This window comes from Callionymus lyra, chromosome 14, assembly GCF_982586985.1.
Source record: "Callionymus lyra chromosome 14, fCalLyr1.hap1.1, whole genome shotgun sequence".
NCBI lineage: Eukaryota > Metazoa > Chordata > Actinopteri > Syngnathiformes > Callionymidae > Callionymus > Callionymus lyra.
This window is the reverse complement of record NC_141831.1, coordinates 9,115,847-9,132,805: the sequence shown is the minus strand read 5'-3', so window position 1 is coordinate 9,132,805 and position 16,959 is coordinate 9,115,847. Positions and strand designations below refer to the sequence as shown.

The following is a 16,959-nucleotide window of genomic DNA, read 5'->3' as shown; positions in this document are numbered from 1 at the left end:
TTAACGTGTCACATCTTTTGGACTTTATTTAGAAAATATTTACAATAATTAAATAGAAAGAGGTTTCACCAGAACTTTAATTTAACACCAGACACGTGTAACACGTGTATAACAACACAGTTGACGAACATGTACACAATCAACACACACACAGAGAGTGTGTTGCCGCAGCTAAACGTGTCCACGAGCGTGTTGGTCAATCCCGTCAAGACGTTGGCGAGTAAGAAAAACACCAACTGGTTCTGTCCGATGGCTCGGACCAGACAGACGCCTTCGCTCTTCTCGTCCCGCGAGTCTTTTTTGGTCAGACTCCACGACGACGGCAGGAAACTACAGCCCGACGCGCTTTTGGCGAAAGACAAACACAGATCGACGATCCCGAAACACGACAGCAAGAGCAGACACTGAGCCACGGTCCAGACGCAGAACGGGAAGTTAGCCATTCGTCTGGAAACCGGCTCCACGAGACTCTGACACGCAAACAATCCTCCGAATAAAACAAGACTTCCAAGTAACAGGTTAAATACGACCTTCAGCCAGTCTTTAACTCGTGACCTTGGTTTCATCACGTAGTGTCCGATCTGAACCCCGGCGAGGTAGATGCACACATGGCCTATCACTGAGAATATTCCCTCCTTGTTGGCGTACAGGAAGTTCCTCCCCCGGTCGTCGTTGTGGATCAGGAATTCCTTCAGCGTCGTGGTCTCCAGGGCGAACTGGTACGAACCCCCGATCAGGACGGAGACGAGGGCCAACGTTCCGGTCGGCAAAACGGTCAAAAGCACGGACGACAGGATCCTCACGCCGGCCAACGTGAAGAAGAAATTCCAGTGAACGCCGTACTCGGTCACGTGCTCGTGGTACCCGCTCATCTTGACGCTCGCCAGCCGACCCGCGCCCAGGGCCATCAGGGGCCAGACGGAGACCAGCTGCTTGAAGATCTTGGATCCGGGCGAGGGTTTGCTCCGAGCCTCCGGCGAGACCACGGCGTTGGCGAAGACGTAAGCTCCGACGCCGAAGTCCATGACCCCGGTCCCGTAGGTTTCCGTCTTGGCGAATCTTCGCGGGAACACGGCGAAGTCCACGGCGAGGATGCTGATGGCCGTTTTTATACTTATGAAAACTCGGAAGACTGTCAAGAAAGGGACGTGACTCGACCGGACGTGGCCGAGGAGGAACTTGCTCGCCGTGTTCTTCGGGGCTTTGACCCGACACGAGGAGAGCGTCAGGGCGGCCAGCAGCAGCGAGCCGGACGCCAGGAACACGGCGTGGAGGTGGTCGCTGAGGAGGGTGCACGATACGACCAGGGGGAGGACGAGCACGGAGAAGTCCAACAGAAGGTGAGACACCGGTGAGAAGGGGAGGTTTATCTTGGCGTGATGGAGGAGGATACAAGTCAGGCCCCGGCCGAGGACGCACAGCGGCGCCAGGAGGGATCCGATGGCGACTTCGTCTGTCGTGGTCCCGTTGAGGTTCCGGTAAAACGCTTCCTTCAGGCTTTTCTGAGACATGATCTGTGAACAATTGTCACAATATTAGGCGTTTGGTCGAAACTAATGACCATCTGAATAAGAAAACAACATGTAAAATGTAATTTACAATCTCCATTTATTCGTAAAAGTATCAAATAGTGAAGTTAAAAATACATTAAGCGAAAAAAAGGGTCAAAATTTACGATAAAACAGTGACGTAAAACAGTCAATAATCTATTATTGTATGAATGTATCGCCTATTAATTATTTAATATACATATATAAATCTACAAGTTGGATACATTTGTGGTTGCGATAAATACTTCAGTAAATGGACTGATAAAGGAAAAGAAGCCAAACTACCTGTTAGTGTTTAACCGGGTATTTTCAGCGTCGACCAACATAAACACGGAAGTGTTTGAATCGTGGTGCGTTCACGATAACTCGGACTTTAGGGATTTCATGAAAAATAACGTCACCAACTAGTTTAAAATCATGTTACTTTTTCTCACATTTAAACTATAACAATATTATTATTTCGTTTTAAAACCTTTAAGTTGGAATCGCTTAAATGTTGACTTTGTAATTATTTTATTAGTATTGCTCGTTTTTCTTCGTCTAATAAACATGATACTCATATACATTTTAATATTATAAAATTACAGTATAATCGTGATTGATTGTAGTAGAATAAAAAAATGTACTTTTGAGATAATATTCAATGGGAAAATAAGCGCCGTCGTGGACCCTGAACGCACCGGGGGGAGAGGGCGGGAATAAAGTGCGTGGTTTGGAGTTCTGGGAGAGTCTCTTGGACTCTTTCCGACTCCAAGATTCGTCCTTGAAGGATTTCAAACCGCTATGAAAACCACGTGATATAACTGTCTTCTTTTATTTCATTTGATCTTGTTTTATTTAATGGTTTTCGACTCAGAGTTAAATCCAATGAGTTCGTTAAACAGACACGTTTTAGGATCTTCCAGCAAAGCAGTGGAACCGGTGAGTCAGGAGAGAAAAAACACACAAACTCTCACTTAGTTTTGACTTTAAACCTGTCGTAACTTAGATTAAGTACTTTAAGAAGTACTTGCATGCATGCATTTGTCTTTAAAAAAAAATACACAATTATTCACCACTTGACTATGTGTACTTAAACTTTACCAGAGTACTTTACTAGACCAAATATTGACAGATGGAAACTTTAAATTGACAATAGATAGCAGAAGAGAATCAAATAATAACAACACAGATAGTTACCGACCAATAAAGGCAATAACATCAAGATTATAACTACGTTATAACCATCACAGAATTTAAGATAAACTCACATATTATTCGATTCACAATCTGAATTCAACACAGAACATTTCATCTTGATTTATTATATTATATGCATTGATGGAAATAACGTCATTATTTCCTAGATATATAGATTTATTGATGTGAAAATAAATAAATAAGATCCAAATCTGAGATTCACAATCTTGACGGGAAAACACATGTGACAATAACGTGTTGGAATATTCGCACCTGCGTTGTTTTCCTTCTAAAGTCATGGCCAGGTGTTAATTCAATATAACTAAGGCTATTAAACGGTTTATAAATGGCTTGTGCGATCATGAGACGTAGGCCACCTTAACTGGATTAATACGTCTGTACGAACCTTCAGGTTAAACTCACGTGGACCTGCCAGGTGAGTTTAGACTTTGATAGGAGAAGATTTGATTTTAAATAACTCTTGGAAACTCTTTGACATTTCAATGTCTGCATCTTCCTCGTATATCTCAGTGAATGTTGGTATCAATGTTAAATTCCAGGTTAATGGCTCCGTTCAGAAGCAGGAAGTGGAGGCTTTTCTCACAGACGAGGATCAACTGCACACTTTCGATGACCTTACTAAAGTCAACCCGGTCACGCCGACGACCGGTAACGTTTGAATAAGAGTTGTGTGTGTGTGTGTGTGTGTGTCTTCTGCTCGTGTAAGTGATTGTTCAGCCTTTAATTTGTTGTATAAACTTCGTCTCTATTGACAATGTTGCAACCAGCATGACCAGTCGCACTGAATTCAACCCTGTGTTATGAACCAACAACAACATGGAACCACTTATTTGGAGTTTAAACTCTTATCATAACTAAGGGTGTGTTTTTGTAAGAATCTGGCGATATACGAGCAACGATACGATATATTGTGATACTGTAGTAACAAGGATTTATGTGTAGTATTGTCTAGTACTTGACTCTGGTGAATTTACAGACCACATGACTCTTGACAAAGTCGTAACTGCTTTCATTTTTTTTCAAACCGAAATATGTTCAAACATCAGCTTTAACAGCTGCTGGAGTCACTGTATCCTCTCGTCCTCAGTCATCGCTATAATATTTTAATTTCTAGCTCCTAAAGTTCTTAACCTGGATCTAAAAGCATTTTTCTTAATCTAAATTTATTTTCCCCAGAAAGTTTCTGGCTTGTGAAGGTGTCTCAAATATGGATGTGTGCTATCTATAATCTTGCGATACAGTGTCACAGTACAGGTGCAACGATACAATATATTGTGATACTGAAGTAACAAGTATATATTTGTAGTATTGTCGAATACTTGACTCTGGTGTTGTAGAATTTACAGACCACATGACTCTTGACAAAGTCGTAACTCCTTTCATTTGTTTTCAAACCAAAATATGTCCAAACATCAGCTTTAAAAGCTGCTGGAGTCACTGTATCCTCTCGTCCTCAGTCAACGGCAGGATCTCGCGGGATTTCATTGCTCCTTTAGCCGTGGAGGACGTAATGACTGCTGCAATCTATCAGATGGGAGTTTAATTGCGACAAAAAAATGAGGAAACACAGTTTCCTTTTTATTATTAAACTAAGTATATCTTATAATAATGATGAATCTGCTTTTAACAATTATATTAAATGTAAACAAAAAATATTTGTACTTAAAATAGAAACCACTAAATAACTATGATAAAAAAATATAATATGATTTGAAAGCCAATTAGTTTTTAATCAATCAAAACAATGCTGTTGAATATAATACAGTATTGTAAAAAAAACAAGTGTATCAATATTTTCTATCTACGAGGAGTTTGCATGAAAGACCAAAAACATACACATTCGTATTTTTTATGTAGTTTAGCTTCTTTCTCACAATTTTTTCTTCCTGTTCCCAGTACTAAAATGTCTGCAGGCCAGGTACAGCGCAGGGGTATTTTACACCCACGCTGGCTGCACTTTAGTGGCTCTGAACCCCTTCCAGCCTGTTCCAGACCTGTACTCTCTGGACAAGATGAAGGAATACCATGGTGCTGCTCAGCCACAGGTAATAACACAGAGACTTGCGCTCAAACATTTTGGCATGTAAGGTTTTTTGGAGTCGGATCGTGATTTTTAACTTCCTTACTCTGTGTTCGCAGGAGTCTAAGCCGCACATCTTCATCGTGGCTGAAGAAGCATATCGGAACGTGAAGGGTCAGCTGGAGCCGGTCGACCAGTCGCTCGTGGTCAGCGGGGAGAGCGGCGCTGGGAAGGTAAATACTGCTTCATTTATTCACAACAAACATTCTCGATATGCTTTATAAATCACACTTTGTCCTCATTCAACATAGAAATTCATGACATAGATTAGGGGATGGATTAACTTGAATCATGTCAGAGGCGAAAACCTTCTAAGATTTTAAGTCACGGCCTGTTATTGTTGTGTTTTTCTGTACTACTTCCATCTATATTCTCATAATGAAAATGTTTTTATTATTGTTTAATTATTATTATTGTGTTATGATCATTATAATTATTGTTATTATTAGGGTTATTTAGTTTCTATCAGGCGTGCCTAACTAATATTTAGATGTGCACGACGGCAACCTCAAAATATTTGCATTGTATTACTTTTTCAAAACAATTTTTACGTACAAAATATTCAAAAGTGTAGTTATTTTAATTGTTACGTGCTTTAAACATTTATTTTTCCGTTTTTCTTGTAAATAAAAAGTGTTGACTTTGAATTTGATGTACTTTTTTGTGATATATAGAATGACATTAAGTGTCTAATATTTTGGTATCTGTATCAATTTCTTTGGTATCATGACAACCCTATATGTTATTATACTATTATTGTTATTTGTTTTACCGAATGTTTAGTCTTGTGTGTGTTGTGTATGTTTTAGCTTTTTCTGTTCCTGTTAATTTGTGATTTTCGCAGAATCCGTATTTCTTAAGGACATGAAAAAGGCTTTTAAGAAGAAGCGCTAAGATGCAAGTGTTTCCGAAACACATTCCTAACTGCCTTGTTATGTAGAACCTTAATATTAAGACGAAGAACCTTCGTAAGAAGCTCTTAGTGATCTTTGGCATCGCCTTTATAATGTGGACCTCTGAACAATTTGGTTTGTTTATTTCAAAGTATAACAACCACATGACATGTTTTGTTGTGAACCTTTTCCCTCTTTTTTGTGTTTAATTTTCCTCAAAATAGTTTTGAAGTAAATTGACACATTTCATCTTTTATTTCACATCTAAAAGATTGTAACTTATTGAGCTTTTGAAGGACATAAATGTCGCTGAGGTTGGTCATGTGATAGCTAAGACGACCTTGTGGGTCAGCTCCATCTTACATTTCCTTCTTAGTGTAAGATCTTCTTAAGATAAGAGCGACTCTGGGAAACACTTCTTTCTTTTCCCAGCGTTCTTAAGAGCGCTCCTAAGAAGGTTGTAGCACTTACGAGCTTCTTAACCAATCTGGAAAAACTTGGCGACCACTGCCTTTGGCTTTTTGGAGGTTTGACATGTCATAATGACCTTCATCCTTGATCAAACATTCCCGTCAAAGTCCTTCAAAAATTAACATTAATCTACTTTGATTTACAGCTAAATACAAGTATCATAACATGATATTTTAACTTCCCTTTGCTCTTGTAATCGTCATCTTTTGGTTCCAGACGTGGACGTCTCGGTGTCTGATGAAGTACTACGCCACGGTGGCGGCGTCCTCGTCAGTGCAGAGGAGTCAGGACACCGTGGAGAAGATCGAGAGACGAGTGCTGGACTCAAACCCCCTCATGGAGGCTTTTGGTGAGTTTAAACAAGGGTTAAACTAGTGATCAATGTCAACACGCATGTATGCATACTGACCACTGGTCTCTCCTGAAGGGAACGCCTGCACCTTACGGAACAACAACAGCAGTCGGTTTGGGAAGTACATTCAGCTCCAGCTGGACAGGTGAACGTGATCCATTATGAAGTGTTTTATTTACGTGTGGAGTCACACTGTGTGTGACCAGAAACTGTTTCCTTCAACTGAGAAAAATCTCTAAACTTGACCATGTGTTTGTATCTTCTCGTTGAGACTATTTTAACAGTTTATTTTGGTGTCTAAAAAAGAAGGAGCTGTCTTGCCTGCCGTTGTTATAAAACTCTGCAGCAAGAATTCTGACCCGCTCTAGTAGAAGAACTTACATTTCCCCGATCCTCAAAAGTCTTCACTGGCTGCCAGTTTCTTTCAGGATCAACTTTATAATTCTGGTTCTTACTTTCAGATCTATTCATGGTCAGACCTTCCATCAGTGTGTATATTGTTTTATGATTGTTCGCTTTACAAAGAACATCTAGCTTTGGAACAAACTTCCTCTCTCTTTGCGCTTGATGGATCTACTGACTCTTTCAAGAAACATCTTAAGAGGTTTTTATTTGTTCAGGCTTTTCCTTGATTTTCTGGAACTCCTGTTGTGTTATCAGTTTAACTTGCCCTTTAAAGTATATATTTTATTGAGTATTGTTTTGATTGTTTAAGCGTTTTGTGTCTGGAAAAGCGCTTTATAAATACAAATTACTTACTTACTTATTTACTTGCAGGTGCCAGCTGTTGGTGGGCGCGTCGGTGCAAACGTATTTGCTGGAGAAGACGCGAGTGTCCAGTCAGCCTGGCAATGAAAGAAACTTCCACATATTCTATCAGGTAGAAACAAACATCGGACACAACCTCGTGTTTGGAAGTGTTTTTTTTGTACATCTGAATATCTAGTGGTAGAATTGAACATTTTATATGTTCAATCTTTTAAAATTTCAATTGAAATTTTATCGTTTTGTTTTTTTTTAATCATTGAGTTCAACATATCATTTTTTTACACATATAGTTTGATATTCTAATTCCAATCATTCAAAAATCTGTTATAAATTCAACAATTTTTTATCTGTAACCTTTTGAATTCAATATAAAAATGTTGGTATAAAAGTACCAACGTGATTGGCTGAAAGTTCGATGGTTTAGCTTGGTACTCTTTTGGTATTGTATGGTGTTACTACTATTAATTATTGGAATATGAATATCAAACTATTTATTTTTTTAAAGAAAGCAAAAATCAATCATATTGAAAATATAATCTACAAAAAAATCAATCATTCAATATTCTAATGGCACTGATATACTTCCACTATAGTGTCTCCTGGTTAATGTCACTTTAGGATTAAATTAAAGATGAATTATTTAATCAAACTCTATGTTTTCTCGTCAGATGATGAAAGGTGCGACTGACGAGCAGAGGCTCGACTGGAAGATGCAACGAGGCCGACACTTTTCATGGCTGCCAAACGCCGAGGAAACTATCGAGGGTACGATCGTGTCGAAGCTTGAACCTCATTATTTTAATAACATCCTTTTTCTCTCAAGAGGATTGTTTCGATGAGACGCTCGACGCTATGAACCATCTGGGGATAAATTCTGATTCACAAACACAGATTTTTACGGTAACTCATTTTTTTTTAATCGTTGTAATGTTTATTACAATAAATGTTTGTTTTTTTAATCACAGATTTTGGCTGGGATTCTCCATCTGGGCAATTTGACTTTCTCTGGAGCGGATGAATCACAAGTTTGTAACATCGACGATTGTTCCAAAGGTAACACAATGTTTTTGCAACATAAAAACGTCTATAAAGAGTGTATGAGTGTTGATTAGAGGTGTGTATTGATAAGAATATGTGGTACAGGGTCAACGATACAATATATCGGGATACTGTTGTGAATTTCTCTACTTAGATAAATAAAGTATCTATGTATTTATCTAGTAGTGAGGATATATTTGTAGTATTGTCGAGTGCTTGACTTTGGTGTCTCTTTGAAACCAAAATATTTCCAAACATCAGCTTTAAAAGCTGCTGGAGTCCAATGTATCCTCTTGTCCTCAGTCACCATATAATAACCATGGTAAAAAAAATAAAATATGATTTGAAAGCCACATTTTAAATGTATTTATTTAATTTAAATTACTAAGTGCGTTTGAATATCGATACAGTATCGTGAAAAAATATTGCAATACATCGCTGTATCAATATTTTACAACACCTTCAAATACAGGGTCAACGATATCATATAATGAGATGTAATACGATAATGTAGTATGAAGGATATATTTGTAGTATTGTCGAGTATTTGACTCTGGTGTTGCAGAATTTACAGACCACATGACTCTTGATGAAGTCGTAACTGCTTTCATTTGTTTTCAAACCAAAATATGTCCAAACATCAGCTTTAAAAGCCGCTGGAGTCACTGTATCCCCTCGTCCTCAGTCATGTCAAGTCAGTATCTTGCTGCTTTGATTGTTCCTCCACAAAAATGAAAAAAAGCCGCAAATATTGACATGTTGATTGTAAAGATGTTGCTACTATAGTCAAATATATCCTCTCGTCCTCAGTAATCACATGGATCTCTTATTTTAAATGTAATTAATAATGATTATATTTATTGAATAGACATTGAACTATAAACCATAAAATAAAAAATAAAAAATGAAAATAAAATATGATTTTAACCCCGCCCAAAAAACAACAACAATGTTTAAATACTGATAAATTAAATCGCAATATTTAAATGTATTGATTCGTACCTTATTTACTTTCACAAAAACACTTTCAATAACTGATTACAGCTTATATCGATGAAAACACATTGTATCATCAGAACATGAGGTACTTGGCTCCATAAATGAAATCAATACACACTTAAAAGTAATGAAAAGTACTTGTGTTAGACTTCCTGCAGAGCGCCGCTGACCTCCTGCAAGTCCCGCCCGAGGATCTCCAGGCGTGTCTGAGGGTCAGAACTCTGATGGCGGGTCGACAGAGTCTAGAGAAGCCGTGCACACAAGCAGAGTGCGGCATGAGGAGAGACTGTCTGGCCAAGGTGGTCTACGCCCAGTGAGTATTCTGGAGGTCACTCGGTTCAATAATACCATACGACCTTCTGAGGTTCTTCTCTTGTCCTGCAGAGTGTTTGAATGGCTGGTTTCATTCATCAACAGAAGCATTTGTGCCGACACGTCTGCCTGGTGCAACTTCATAGGTAACTTTCATCCTGTTTATATCAACGTCAATCACTGTCGTCACAATATTGGATTCAACATTTGACATGTTGACACTTTGAATTTATTTATTGAAATGTTGTTGCGAGCACATTTAAAAAAAATGTATTTAAAAAATGTTTAAATTTAAAGATTGAATGTGTTTTTACTAAACAATTAAATCCAAAAATAATATATATTTTAAGGTTGAATGTGTTTTCACTAAACAATTAAATCCAAAAATAATATATATTTTAAGGTTGAATGTGTTTTCACTAAACAATTAAATCCAAAAATAATATATATTTTAAGGTTTAATGTGTTTTCACTAAACAATTAAATCCAAAAATAATAAATGTGTCTTTTCAGAATGTGTTATTATTAAAACGATCGATTAGAAAATGTCTAAATTTAAAGATAGAATGTGTTTTTACTAGAAATGTAATTAAAAATGTCTATGATTAAAGTTTGAATGTGTTTTTTACTAAATATTTAATTAAAAATGTCTATAATTAAAGGTTGAATGTGTTTTTACTAAAGATTAAATTAAAACATGTCTACAATTAAAGGTTACATTTTTTTTTTTAAACAATTAAATTAAAAATTGTATATAGTTAAAGTTTGAATGTGTTTTTACCAAAGATTTAATTAAAAAATGTCTTTAATTTAAGGTTGAAAGTGTTTTTACTAGAAATGTAATTAAAAATGTCTATAATTAAAGCTTAAATGTGTTTTATTAAACAATTTAATTTAAAAAATGTATATAGTTAAAGTTTTAATGTGTTTTTACTTAACAATTTAATTTAAAAAAGGAATATTTTCAAAATGAATGGATTCAAAGTGTAAAGAAAACCCCCATAGAATTTAATATTCTAATACTAATAATTCAAACACAAATATAGTTTAAATTGTAGGCTTTAAAATTCAATATAAAAAATGTTGATATTAAAGTCAGTCCAAAAAATACAAAAACTGTGAAAAATAACTTTTTAATTTTTGGGATTAAAATATCAAACTATACATGTAAAAGTATTAATATATTTTAAAATGTTGATATCTGTATTTAACTAAAACAACTTCAATAAAGATATGAAATAAATTAATGCAAAAATAAGAATAAGAAATTCGAAGTTTCAACATCCATTCATTCCTCTGCTGACACCGATCCACGAACCATAAATCACGAGCTATAGATCTACGATTGGAAACACTTCACTGGCTCCTCCTCAGGCGTCCTGGACGTCTACGGCTTCGAGTCTTTCCTGATCAACAACTTGGAGCAGTTGTGCATCAACTACGCCAACGAAAAGCTGCAGCAGCACTTTGTGGCCCATTATCTCCGCGCCCAACAGGTGCTGTGATCCATTACTACCTCCCTGGAAATTATTAGAATATACAAGATGGCGTCTACGTTGAGTTTGACGTACTTTTCTACCACAGGAGGAATACGTGTCCGAGGGGCTGCAGTGGTCCTTCGTTAAATACCAAGACAACCAAAGCTGCCTGGACCTTTTGGAGGGAACTCCCATCAGTGTGTTTTCTCTCTTGAATGAGGTGCGATTGTAAAATTCTTTCCTACCAGCAGGAGGTGTAACTAACTCTCGGTCTGTCCTTCTCTGCAGGAGAGCCGCCTGAACCGGGTGTCGGACGACGAGACTTTCAAGAGTCGTTTGGAACGAGATCTCGGCGACAACGTCAACATCCGGTGGGACAAGTTCAGCAAAGTGCCGCATTTCACCGTGAGCCACTACGCCGGCGACGTCAACTACCAGATACGAGGGATGGTGGAGAAAAATAAGGTTTGTTGTAAATAGGACTGTACGCTTTGAAATATTTACATATATACTCTTAATAGTACTATTTTAATGGTTTAAACTTCAGTGAGTGTGTGAGTCAAATAAAATACATTTTTATTTACAATTTACATGCAAATATTTACAGCGTTTGTTCATTTTTGTGTTGCTATTAAACTTCCTGCCGCTAGATGGCAGCAGCCATTACGTTCTCTGCAGCTAAAGGATCAATCAAAGCCAGCAATGACTGAGGACGAGAGGATACAGTCGACTCCAGCATCTTATAAAGCTGATGTTTGGACATATTTTGGTTATGAAATCAGTTACGACTTCATCAAGAGTCATGTGGTCTGAAAATTCTGCAACACCAGAGTCAAGTACTCGACAGTACACATATCATTCCTATAGTATCACAATATATCACAATGTATCGTATTGTTTTTTTTTTGGTATCCTCAGCTTTTGTTTTGCTTTGAGACCAAAATATGTCCAAACATCGGCTTTAAAAGCTGCAGGAGTCGACTGTATCCTCTTGTCCTCAGTCATGTGGTCTGTAAATTCTGCAACACCAGCGTCAAGCACTCAACAATACTACAAATATATCGTTGTTCCTATAGTATTGCAATATATCGTATCGTTGCCCCTGTAGCAAACACATCGTCTCGCCAGACTCTTAGTCGTAAATACTCAGAGATAAGTATTTGGTTGGTAATCTAAGTGTTTTTTTAAATCCTCAAGTACGTCGATGTGGACGAATGACACAACAACAACTATGTGGATCATCTTTTCAGGACCCGGTACCGCCCGAGCTGATCGGCCTGCTCCAGAAGTCTGAAAATCAGTTACTCCGTCAAATCTTCTCCGACGCTCCCGCCGACGGCTCGTCCGTAAAGGGTCTCGCCAAAGTCACGGTCGTGTCAAAGTTCAAGGTACTAATCTACCGTAGCCCCACTTGAACCATCGGGGTCTTTCTAACGTCAACATCTCGTTTTAGAACTCTCTGGAGACCCTGATGAAGATCCTCCACGGCACCACGCCCCACTACACTCGCTGCATCAAGCCCAACCCGGACTGCAGGCCGCTGGTCTTTAAGAAAGAGGAGGTCTGTCAATCATTCTCTTGACCCTTGAGGCCCCAAAACAAATGTGTTTTTGGTATCCCTTGTGTTGCCTCTGGGTCACCTTGACCCGAGAGACAAGAGGCTAACAATGTTGACCTTTTTATTGACCTAATAGGTGAACCTGCAGCTGGAGGCCTGTGGTATCGTGGAGACCATCCACATCAGCGCTGCTGGATTCCCAATAAGGTGAAACAAAGTCAGACCTCAAAGTACGATTGGATAGAAAAATAGGTGAAGAAATGAAAGGGCCAATGTTTAAGATAAGATAAGGGATGTCAACAATTATACAGAGACGTCCAATGACAGGAAAACTGATGTCGAAAGTATTCAAAAGGGAAGAGAAAGGGAGATGAATCGGATGGAAAAATACAATATTACTACCATAATCATGATTTCTGTTGAAGAATTTACCTTTTGTTTGGACTGGTTGGTGTGATTGCGTTGTTATGACAACCCTGATCTATGAAGGACACAAGATATGTTTCAAGTTAACAAGTTCTTTAACTATTTGGTGATTTTATTTTTGTTTTTTCCAGGATTCCTTTCACAAGCTTCATTCAACGTTACCAATTACTGGTGAAACACTCCGACGCAAACCGCTTTGGTACGTAATCATAAATGTCATGTTTGTAAATAATCTTTTGGTTTTTATCTTCAATATCTTGGTGATTTTAATGCAACTTAAAGTACATTTGTTTTGGACAAATATAAAAATTGTAAATCGCTCATGACACATTCCATGTATTCTTCATTGCTAATATACTTTCTACTATAGTAACAAAAGTTCTTGCATCCACAGTAATGAGTGACAAAAACTGTCTTATACGACTTGATTGACAACAATTGTTTGACAGACAACACTTCTCTATTTTATTGGGATTTAGTAGCTAAACAAAGTGATTCCTCTTCCTCTCTGTAGGTCTTCTGGTGCCTCTTTTTCACTCGCTTTTGTCGTCTATTCCGTACATTTCTTGGGACATTTTCATGATGTTTGTAGACGTCGTCAGGTAGATGCGTGTGTGAGTGTAGTTTGCATCTGCTTTGTCTTTTCTTTTGTTCTCACTTCCCACACTGACTATTTTTTTTGCTGATCCTCGACTAACATTCTCTTCGTGTTAAAATGAGTTGTTATAAAGCAGGTAAAGTCTAACTGGAAATAAATGGTGTGACTTTAGGCATTAATTTTTCCAATCCAGACACATGTTTTCTGTCAAATATTTGAGTTTGATTCTGTATATTTTATGTGTAATTTTAGATTCGTCGACTGAAAACAATCTTGGCACGAGGGTGAAAAAGCTTCTCGGTATTCTGGAGTGTGACGTTCAAAAGCACAACTCCTCTGTTCACATCGGACAAAGCAAAGTGTTTCTCGCCCAGACCATGGTCGGTAACAAGTTGCAACTTTTTGGTTGTGTTTTTTTTTGACCCGTCCGGTCCGTTTCACAGCTGGATCTCCTGGAGGATCGGAGGAAGACGATCCTGTCTAAGTGCGCCTTCTGCATCCAGTGCTGCTGGCTGAGGTTCCAGCGGCACAAACGTAACATCAGACGTCGGTCAGCAACACTCATTCAAGCAGGTATAATCCATACATCTCGATTAAACTGGATACGAGAGCTGTCTGTTGATGATAGTCTAAACACTTGTCGCTGCATGGATGAGTTCACTGAGAGGTAGTGGGGGAAAAGGAGGAGCAGTGTTGGCCATTTTGGAGTTGTTGAGTATTTTAGTTGGAAAGTGAGTAAAGTGATGATTTAATAACTACATCACTGAGTTTTTAACTAATATTAAAAACTCAGTGATGTTGAATAATATGAAGGTAGTTTCAATTATTTAATTATTAAATCGTTATGATTCGATCAAAAAATATTTTTCAATCGAGATTTAAAAAATGCCCATTAATAAACATATTTTAAATCAAAAATATATTTGCTTCAATTAAAACATTAGGTTTAAAGCAATCTTTTCCTTGATTGAAGTATCCTTGTTGAAATTTTTGTCTTATTTCGGCAAACGCAAAATATTTGCTTCAATTAAAATAAAATTTTGAAGTCTTGGGACTGAATAATATAGACAGAAAATAACCTCATGTATATAATTAAGGCCAAAACACAAAAAACTTTTAGAGAAAAATAGTTTCAATCTACAAGAATTTTTTTTTTTGATTGAAGCACCTTTTTTTAATTAAATTTTTTATTTACTTTTTTTCCCCGATGGTATTATAAGCAAATGGATTCACCTTTATAGAATAACTGCCGGTCAGATATTTTACGTTGTAACTTTATCTTTACATAATTTACATACTAACATAAGTACTTTCTACTGCTAACAATTCTACAGCTGTGAGATCACTTTTAAATCAATATTTATTGACCCAATTCTAGTATAATAAACTGAACAGATTAAAGTCTGATGGATATGACATGAGAATTATATCCATTTTTCTGTGTAGCTGTGCGATCGTGGCTCGTCAGGAGGGAGATCTACCGCTGGAACCAGGCGGCAGCACTTATTCAGAACACATGGAGGAAGTGGAAGGTAAGATTGAATTAAATGATTATAAAAATACAGTCCTAAATTAAATATTAACATCTTAACCATGTATGACAACAGTCTTACATGAAGTCACTGACAAAAAACGCTGGTCTCTTTGTCGTTTTTAGGAATTGCTAAATGTTTTGGCCGACGAAGAACTTGACGATCCAAAGGATTTGGTGAACGAGGACCAGCTGGAGTTGAGCTCCGGCATCAGAGCCGACGGCTCGGTGCAGCTGCCGACCATGCACGAGCCCGTCACCGTGCGAGGATGGCCCATGGGTCTGGCTCTGGCCTCGGCGCCGTCCATCACCATGTCCCTGACGGTGACCGGCTTCCAGAAGCTGATGTCGGTCACGGCGTGTCTCAACCTGTCCTCCAGGAAGGGAGACTACAGGGTGGAGACCAACCAGCGCCGCGAAGGAGTCGCCTCCATACGAGCTAAACCAAGGGTGTGGCCACCGCTACAGATAGCCGTTGTTTTTATTTACTACTGTGTCAACTTGGTTTATTTCATCACCGTCCATTTGTAACTGCTGTGTTCAGGGATCAGTCAAGATGCACTACCAGCGCTCTCCACTACTATACGCGGACAGGCAGCCAGAGCTGAGGACCGATGTGACCGGGTTCAACGAGATCCTGCTAGAGAAAACTTTGTAAGATGTTTAAAAGATATGCATGAGCCTGTGTTGCCCAATTTACTGTCGTAACAAGATAATGATCACTTAGAACAGGTATTTTGTTCTCTGCCAAAGACGCCAAGTCTGTATTTATGCAACAGTGAAGTCATATTTTGGCTTTAAAAACAAAGTTTTATTGTGATGCATGATGTCGGATATTTAGCGCCAAGTCTTATTATAGTAAAAGGGCCTAATGTGTTGATTTAAGTGTCACTTAAAGTAATGTTGGAGTCGATTGTATCATCAGTATGTGTCTGTAAAAAAAACGATTTTTTCATTGAAATATTGACATTAGAAAGTGATCTTAAGCCCCGCCCACTGAAAGCACTTCTGGACCTTAAATCGTGTTTATCATAACAACGCCCACTCTTCTGTGATGGTCAAACATTGAGGTTTGTCACTACCCGTAATCAATCCCAGAAGTCTCGACCTCCAAGGGACTCGTTGTATAAACGAAGCAGGAGTGATTACAGCTGGCTGGAGGAGGAGTGAAGCCATTATAACATCATGATGCTCTCGTAACCTCTTGTTCGCCCAGATTTCATGGTCATGATGAGGGACTTCATCTTGGTGAGGAAGACTTCAATATTTAAAACATGCGAGTGAGTCAACACAGCTGGGTTTTCACTTTAGTTGCCCTTTAGGTTGTCAAAATAATTAATTCTCAACTTCTTTTTAATTAAATCTTTGCAAAGTATTTGAAAAGATTTTGATAATATATTTGAATTGTCGGCAAGTGCCTTTACGTAACCAGCACATGTTTATATAATGAAGAAATGTTGTCATTATTTTTGTTATTGCACATTTAGAGAATTATGTTGCACATGAACTTATAATTCAGAGAAGTAAAAAAAACAAAAAGCTGCTTTGGATTTTCAGACCTCATCACATACTTTAAAACATTGTGTACTTTTCATGAATACACTTTTGCCAAGACCAAACAAAACTATTTAAGATGTTAAATGTTTCTATTTAAATAGTAATTGCTTATGCATATTGTGTTGCCTGGAGGAGAGCAATAAAGCTT

General features: G+C 37.9%; 2 protein-coding genes across 3 annotated transcripts; one reads left to right on the top strand and one right to left on the bottom strand.

Annotated features, from left to right (window-relative positions):
* Nucleotides 1-4,995, bottom strand: pigw (phosphatidylinositol glycan anchor biosynthesis, class W). Of its 2 annotated transcripts, none has more exons than XM_087808248.1 (2): nucleotides 4,877-4,995; nucleotides 1-1,514 (listed from the first exon to the last, which is right to left on the bottom strand). In XM_087808248.1, exons 1-2 carry the CDS (start codon nucleotides 4,910-4,912, stop codon nucleotides 66-68), a joined length of 1,485 nt encoding a protein of 494 aa, XP_087664374.1. In that variant the 5' UTR covers nucleotides 4,913-4,995; the 3' UTR covers nucleotides 1-65. The 2 variants fall into 2 exon arrangements, with proteins under 2 accessions (XP_087664374.1, XP_087664375.1); XM_087808249.1 differs by lacking the exon at nucleotides 4,877-4,995 and adding an exon at nucleotides 1,836-1,875.
* On the top strand, nucleotides 2,291-16,900 carry myo19 (myosin XIX). Its single transcript, XM_087808247.1, has 24 exons — nucleotides 2,291-2,471; nucleotides 3,290-3,398; nucleotides 4,647-4,795; nucleotides 4,890-5,003; nucleotides 6,411-6,543; nucleotides 6,622-6,691; nucleotides 7,324-7,426; nucleotides 7,983-8,079; nucleotides 8,138-8,214; nucleotides 8,280-8,367; nucleotides 9,499-9,664; nucleotides 9,736-9,809; nucleotides 11,038-11,159; nucleotides 11,248-11,361; nucleotides 11,430-11,606; nucleotides 12,392-12,529; nucleotides 12,595-12,702; nucleotides 12,836-12,906; nucleotides 13,257-13,324; nucleotides 13,976-14,103; nucleotides 14,167-14,296; nucleotides 15,170-15,255; nucleotides 15,381-15,704; nucleotides 15,799-16,900. Exons 1-24 carry the CDS (start codon nucleotides 2,391-2,393, stop codon nucleotides 15,910-15,912), a joined length of 2,841 nt encoding a protein of 946 aa, XP_087664373.1. The 5' UTR covers nucleotides 2,291-2,390; the 3' UTR covers nucleotides 15,913-16,900.
* Nucleotides 16,901-16,959: the final 59 nt, after the last annotated feature.

Coding starts and splice junctions, on each gene's coding strand:
- myo19 (XM_087808247.1), top strand. CDS start 2,391: ATGGTTTTCGACTCAGAGTTAAATCCAATGAGTTCGTTAAACAGACAC. Junction 6,544..6,621: donor CCCCCTCATGGAGGCTTTTG/GTGAGTTTAAAC, acceptor TCTCTCCTGAAG/GGAACGCCTGCACCTTACGG. Junction 15,256..15,380: donor ACACATGGAGGAAGTGGAAG/GTAAGATTGAAT, acceptor TGTCGTTTTTAG/GAATTGCTAAATGTTTTGGC.
- pigw (XM_087808248.1), bottom strand. CDS start 4,912: ATGAAGATGTGCGGCTTAGACTCCTGCGAACACAGA. Junction 1,515..4,876: donor TAGACTCCTGCGAACACAGA/GTAAGGAAGTTA, acceptor AATTGTTCACAG/ATCATGTCTCAGAAAAGCCT.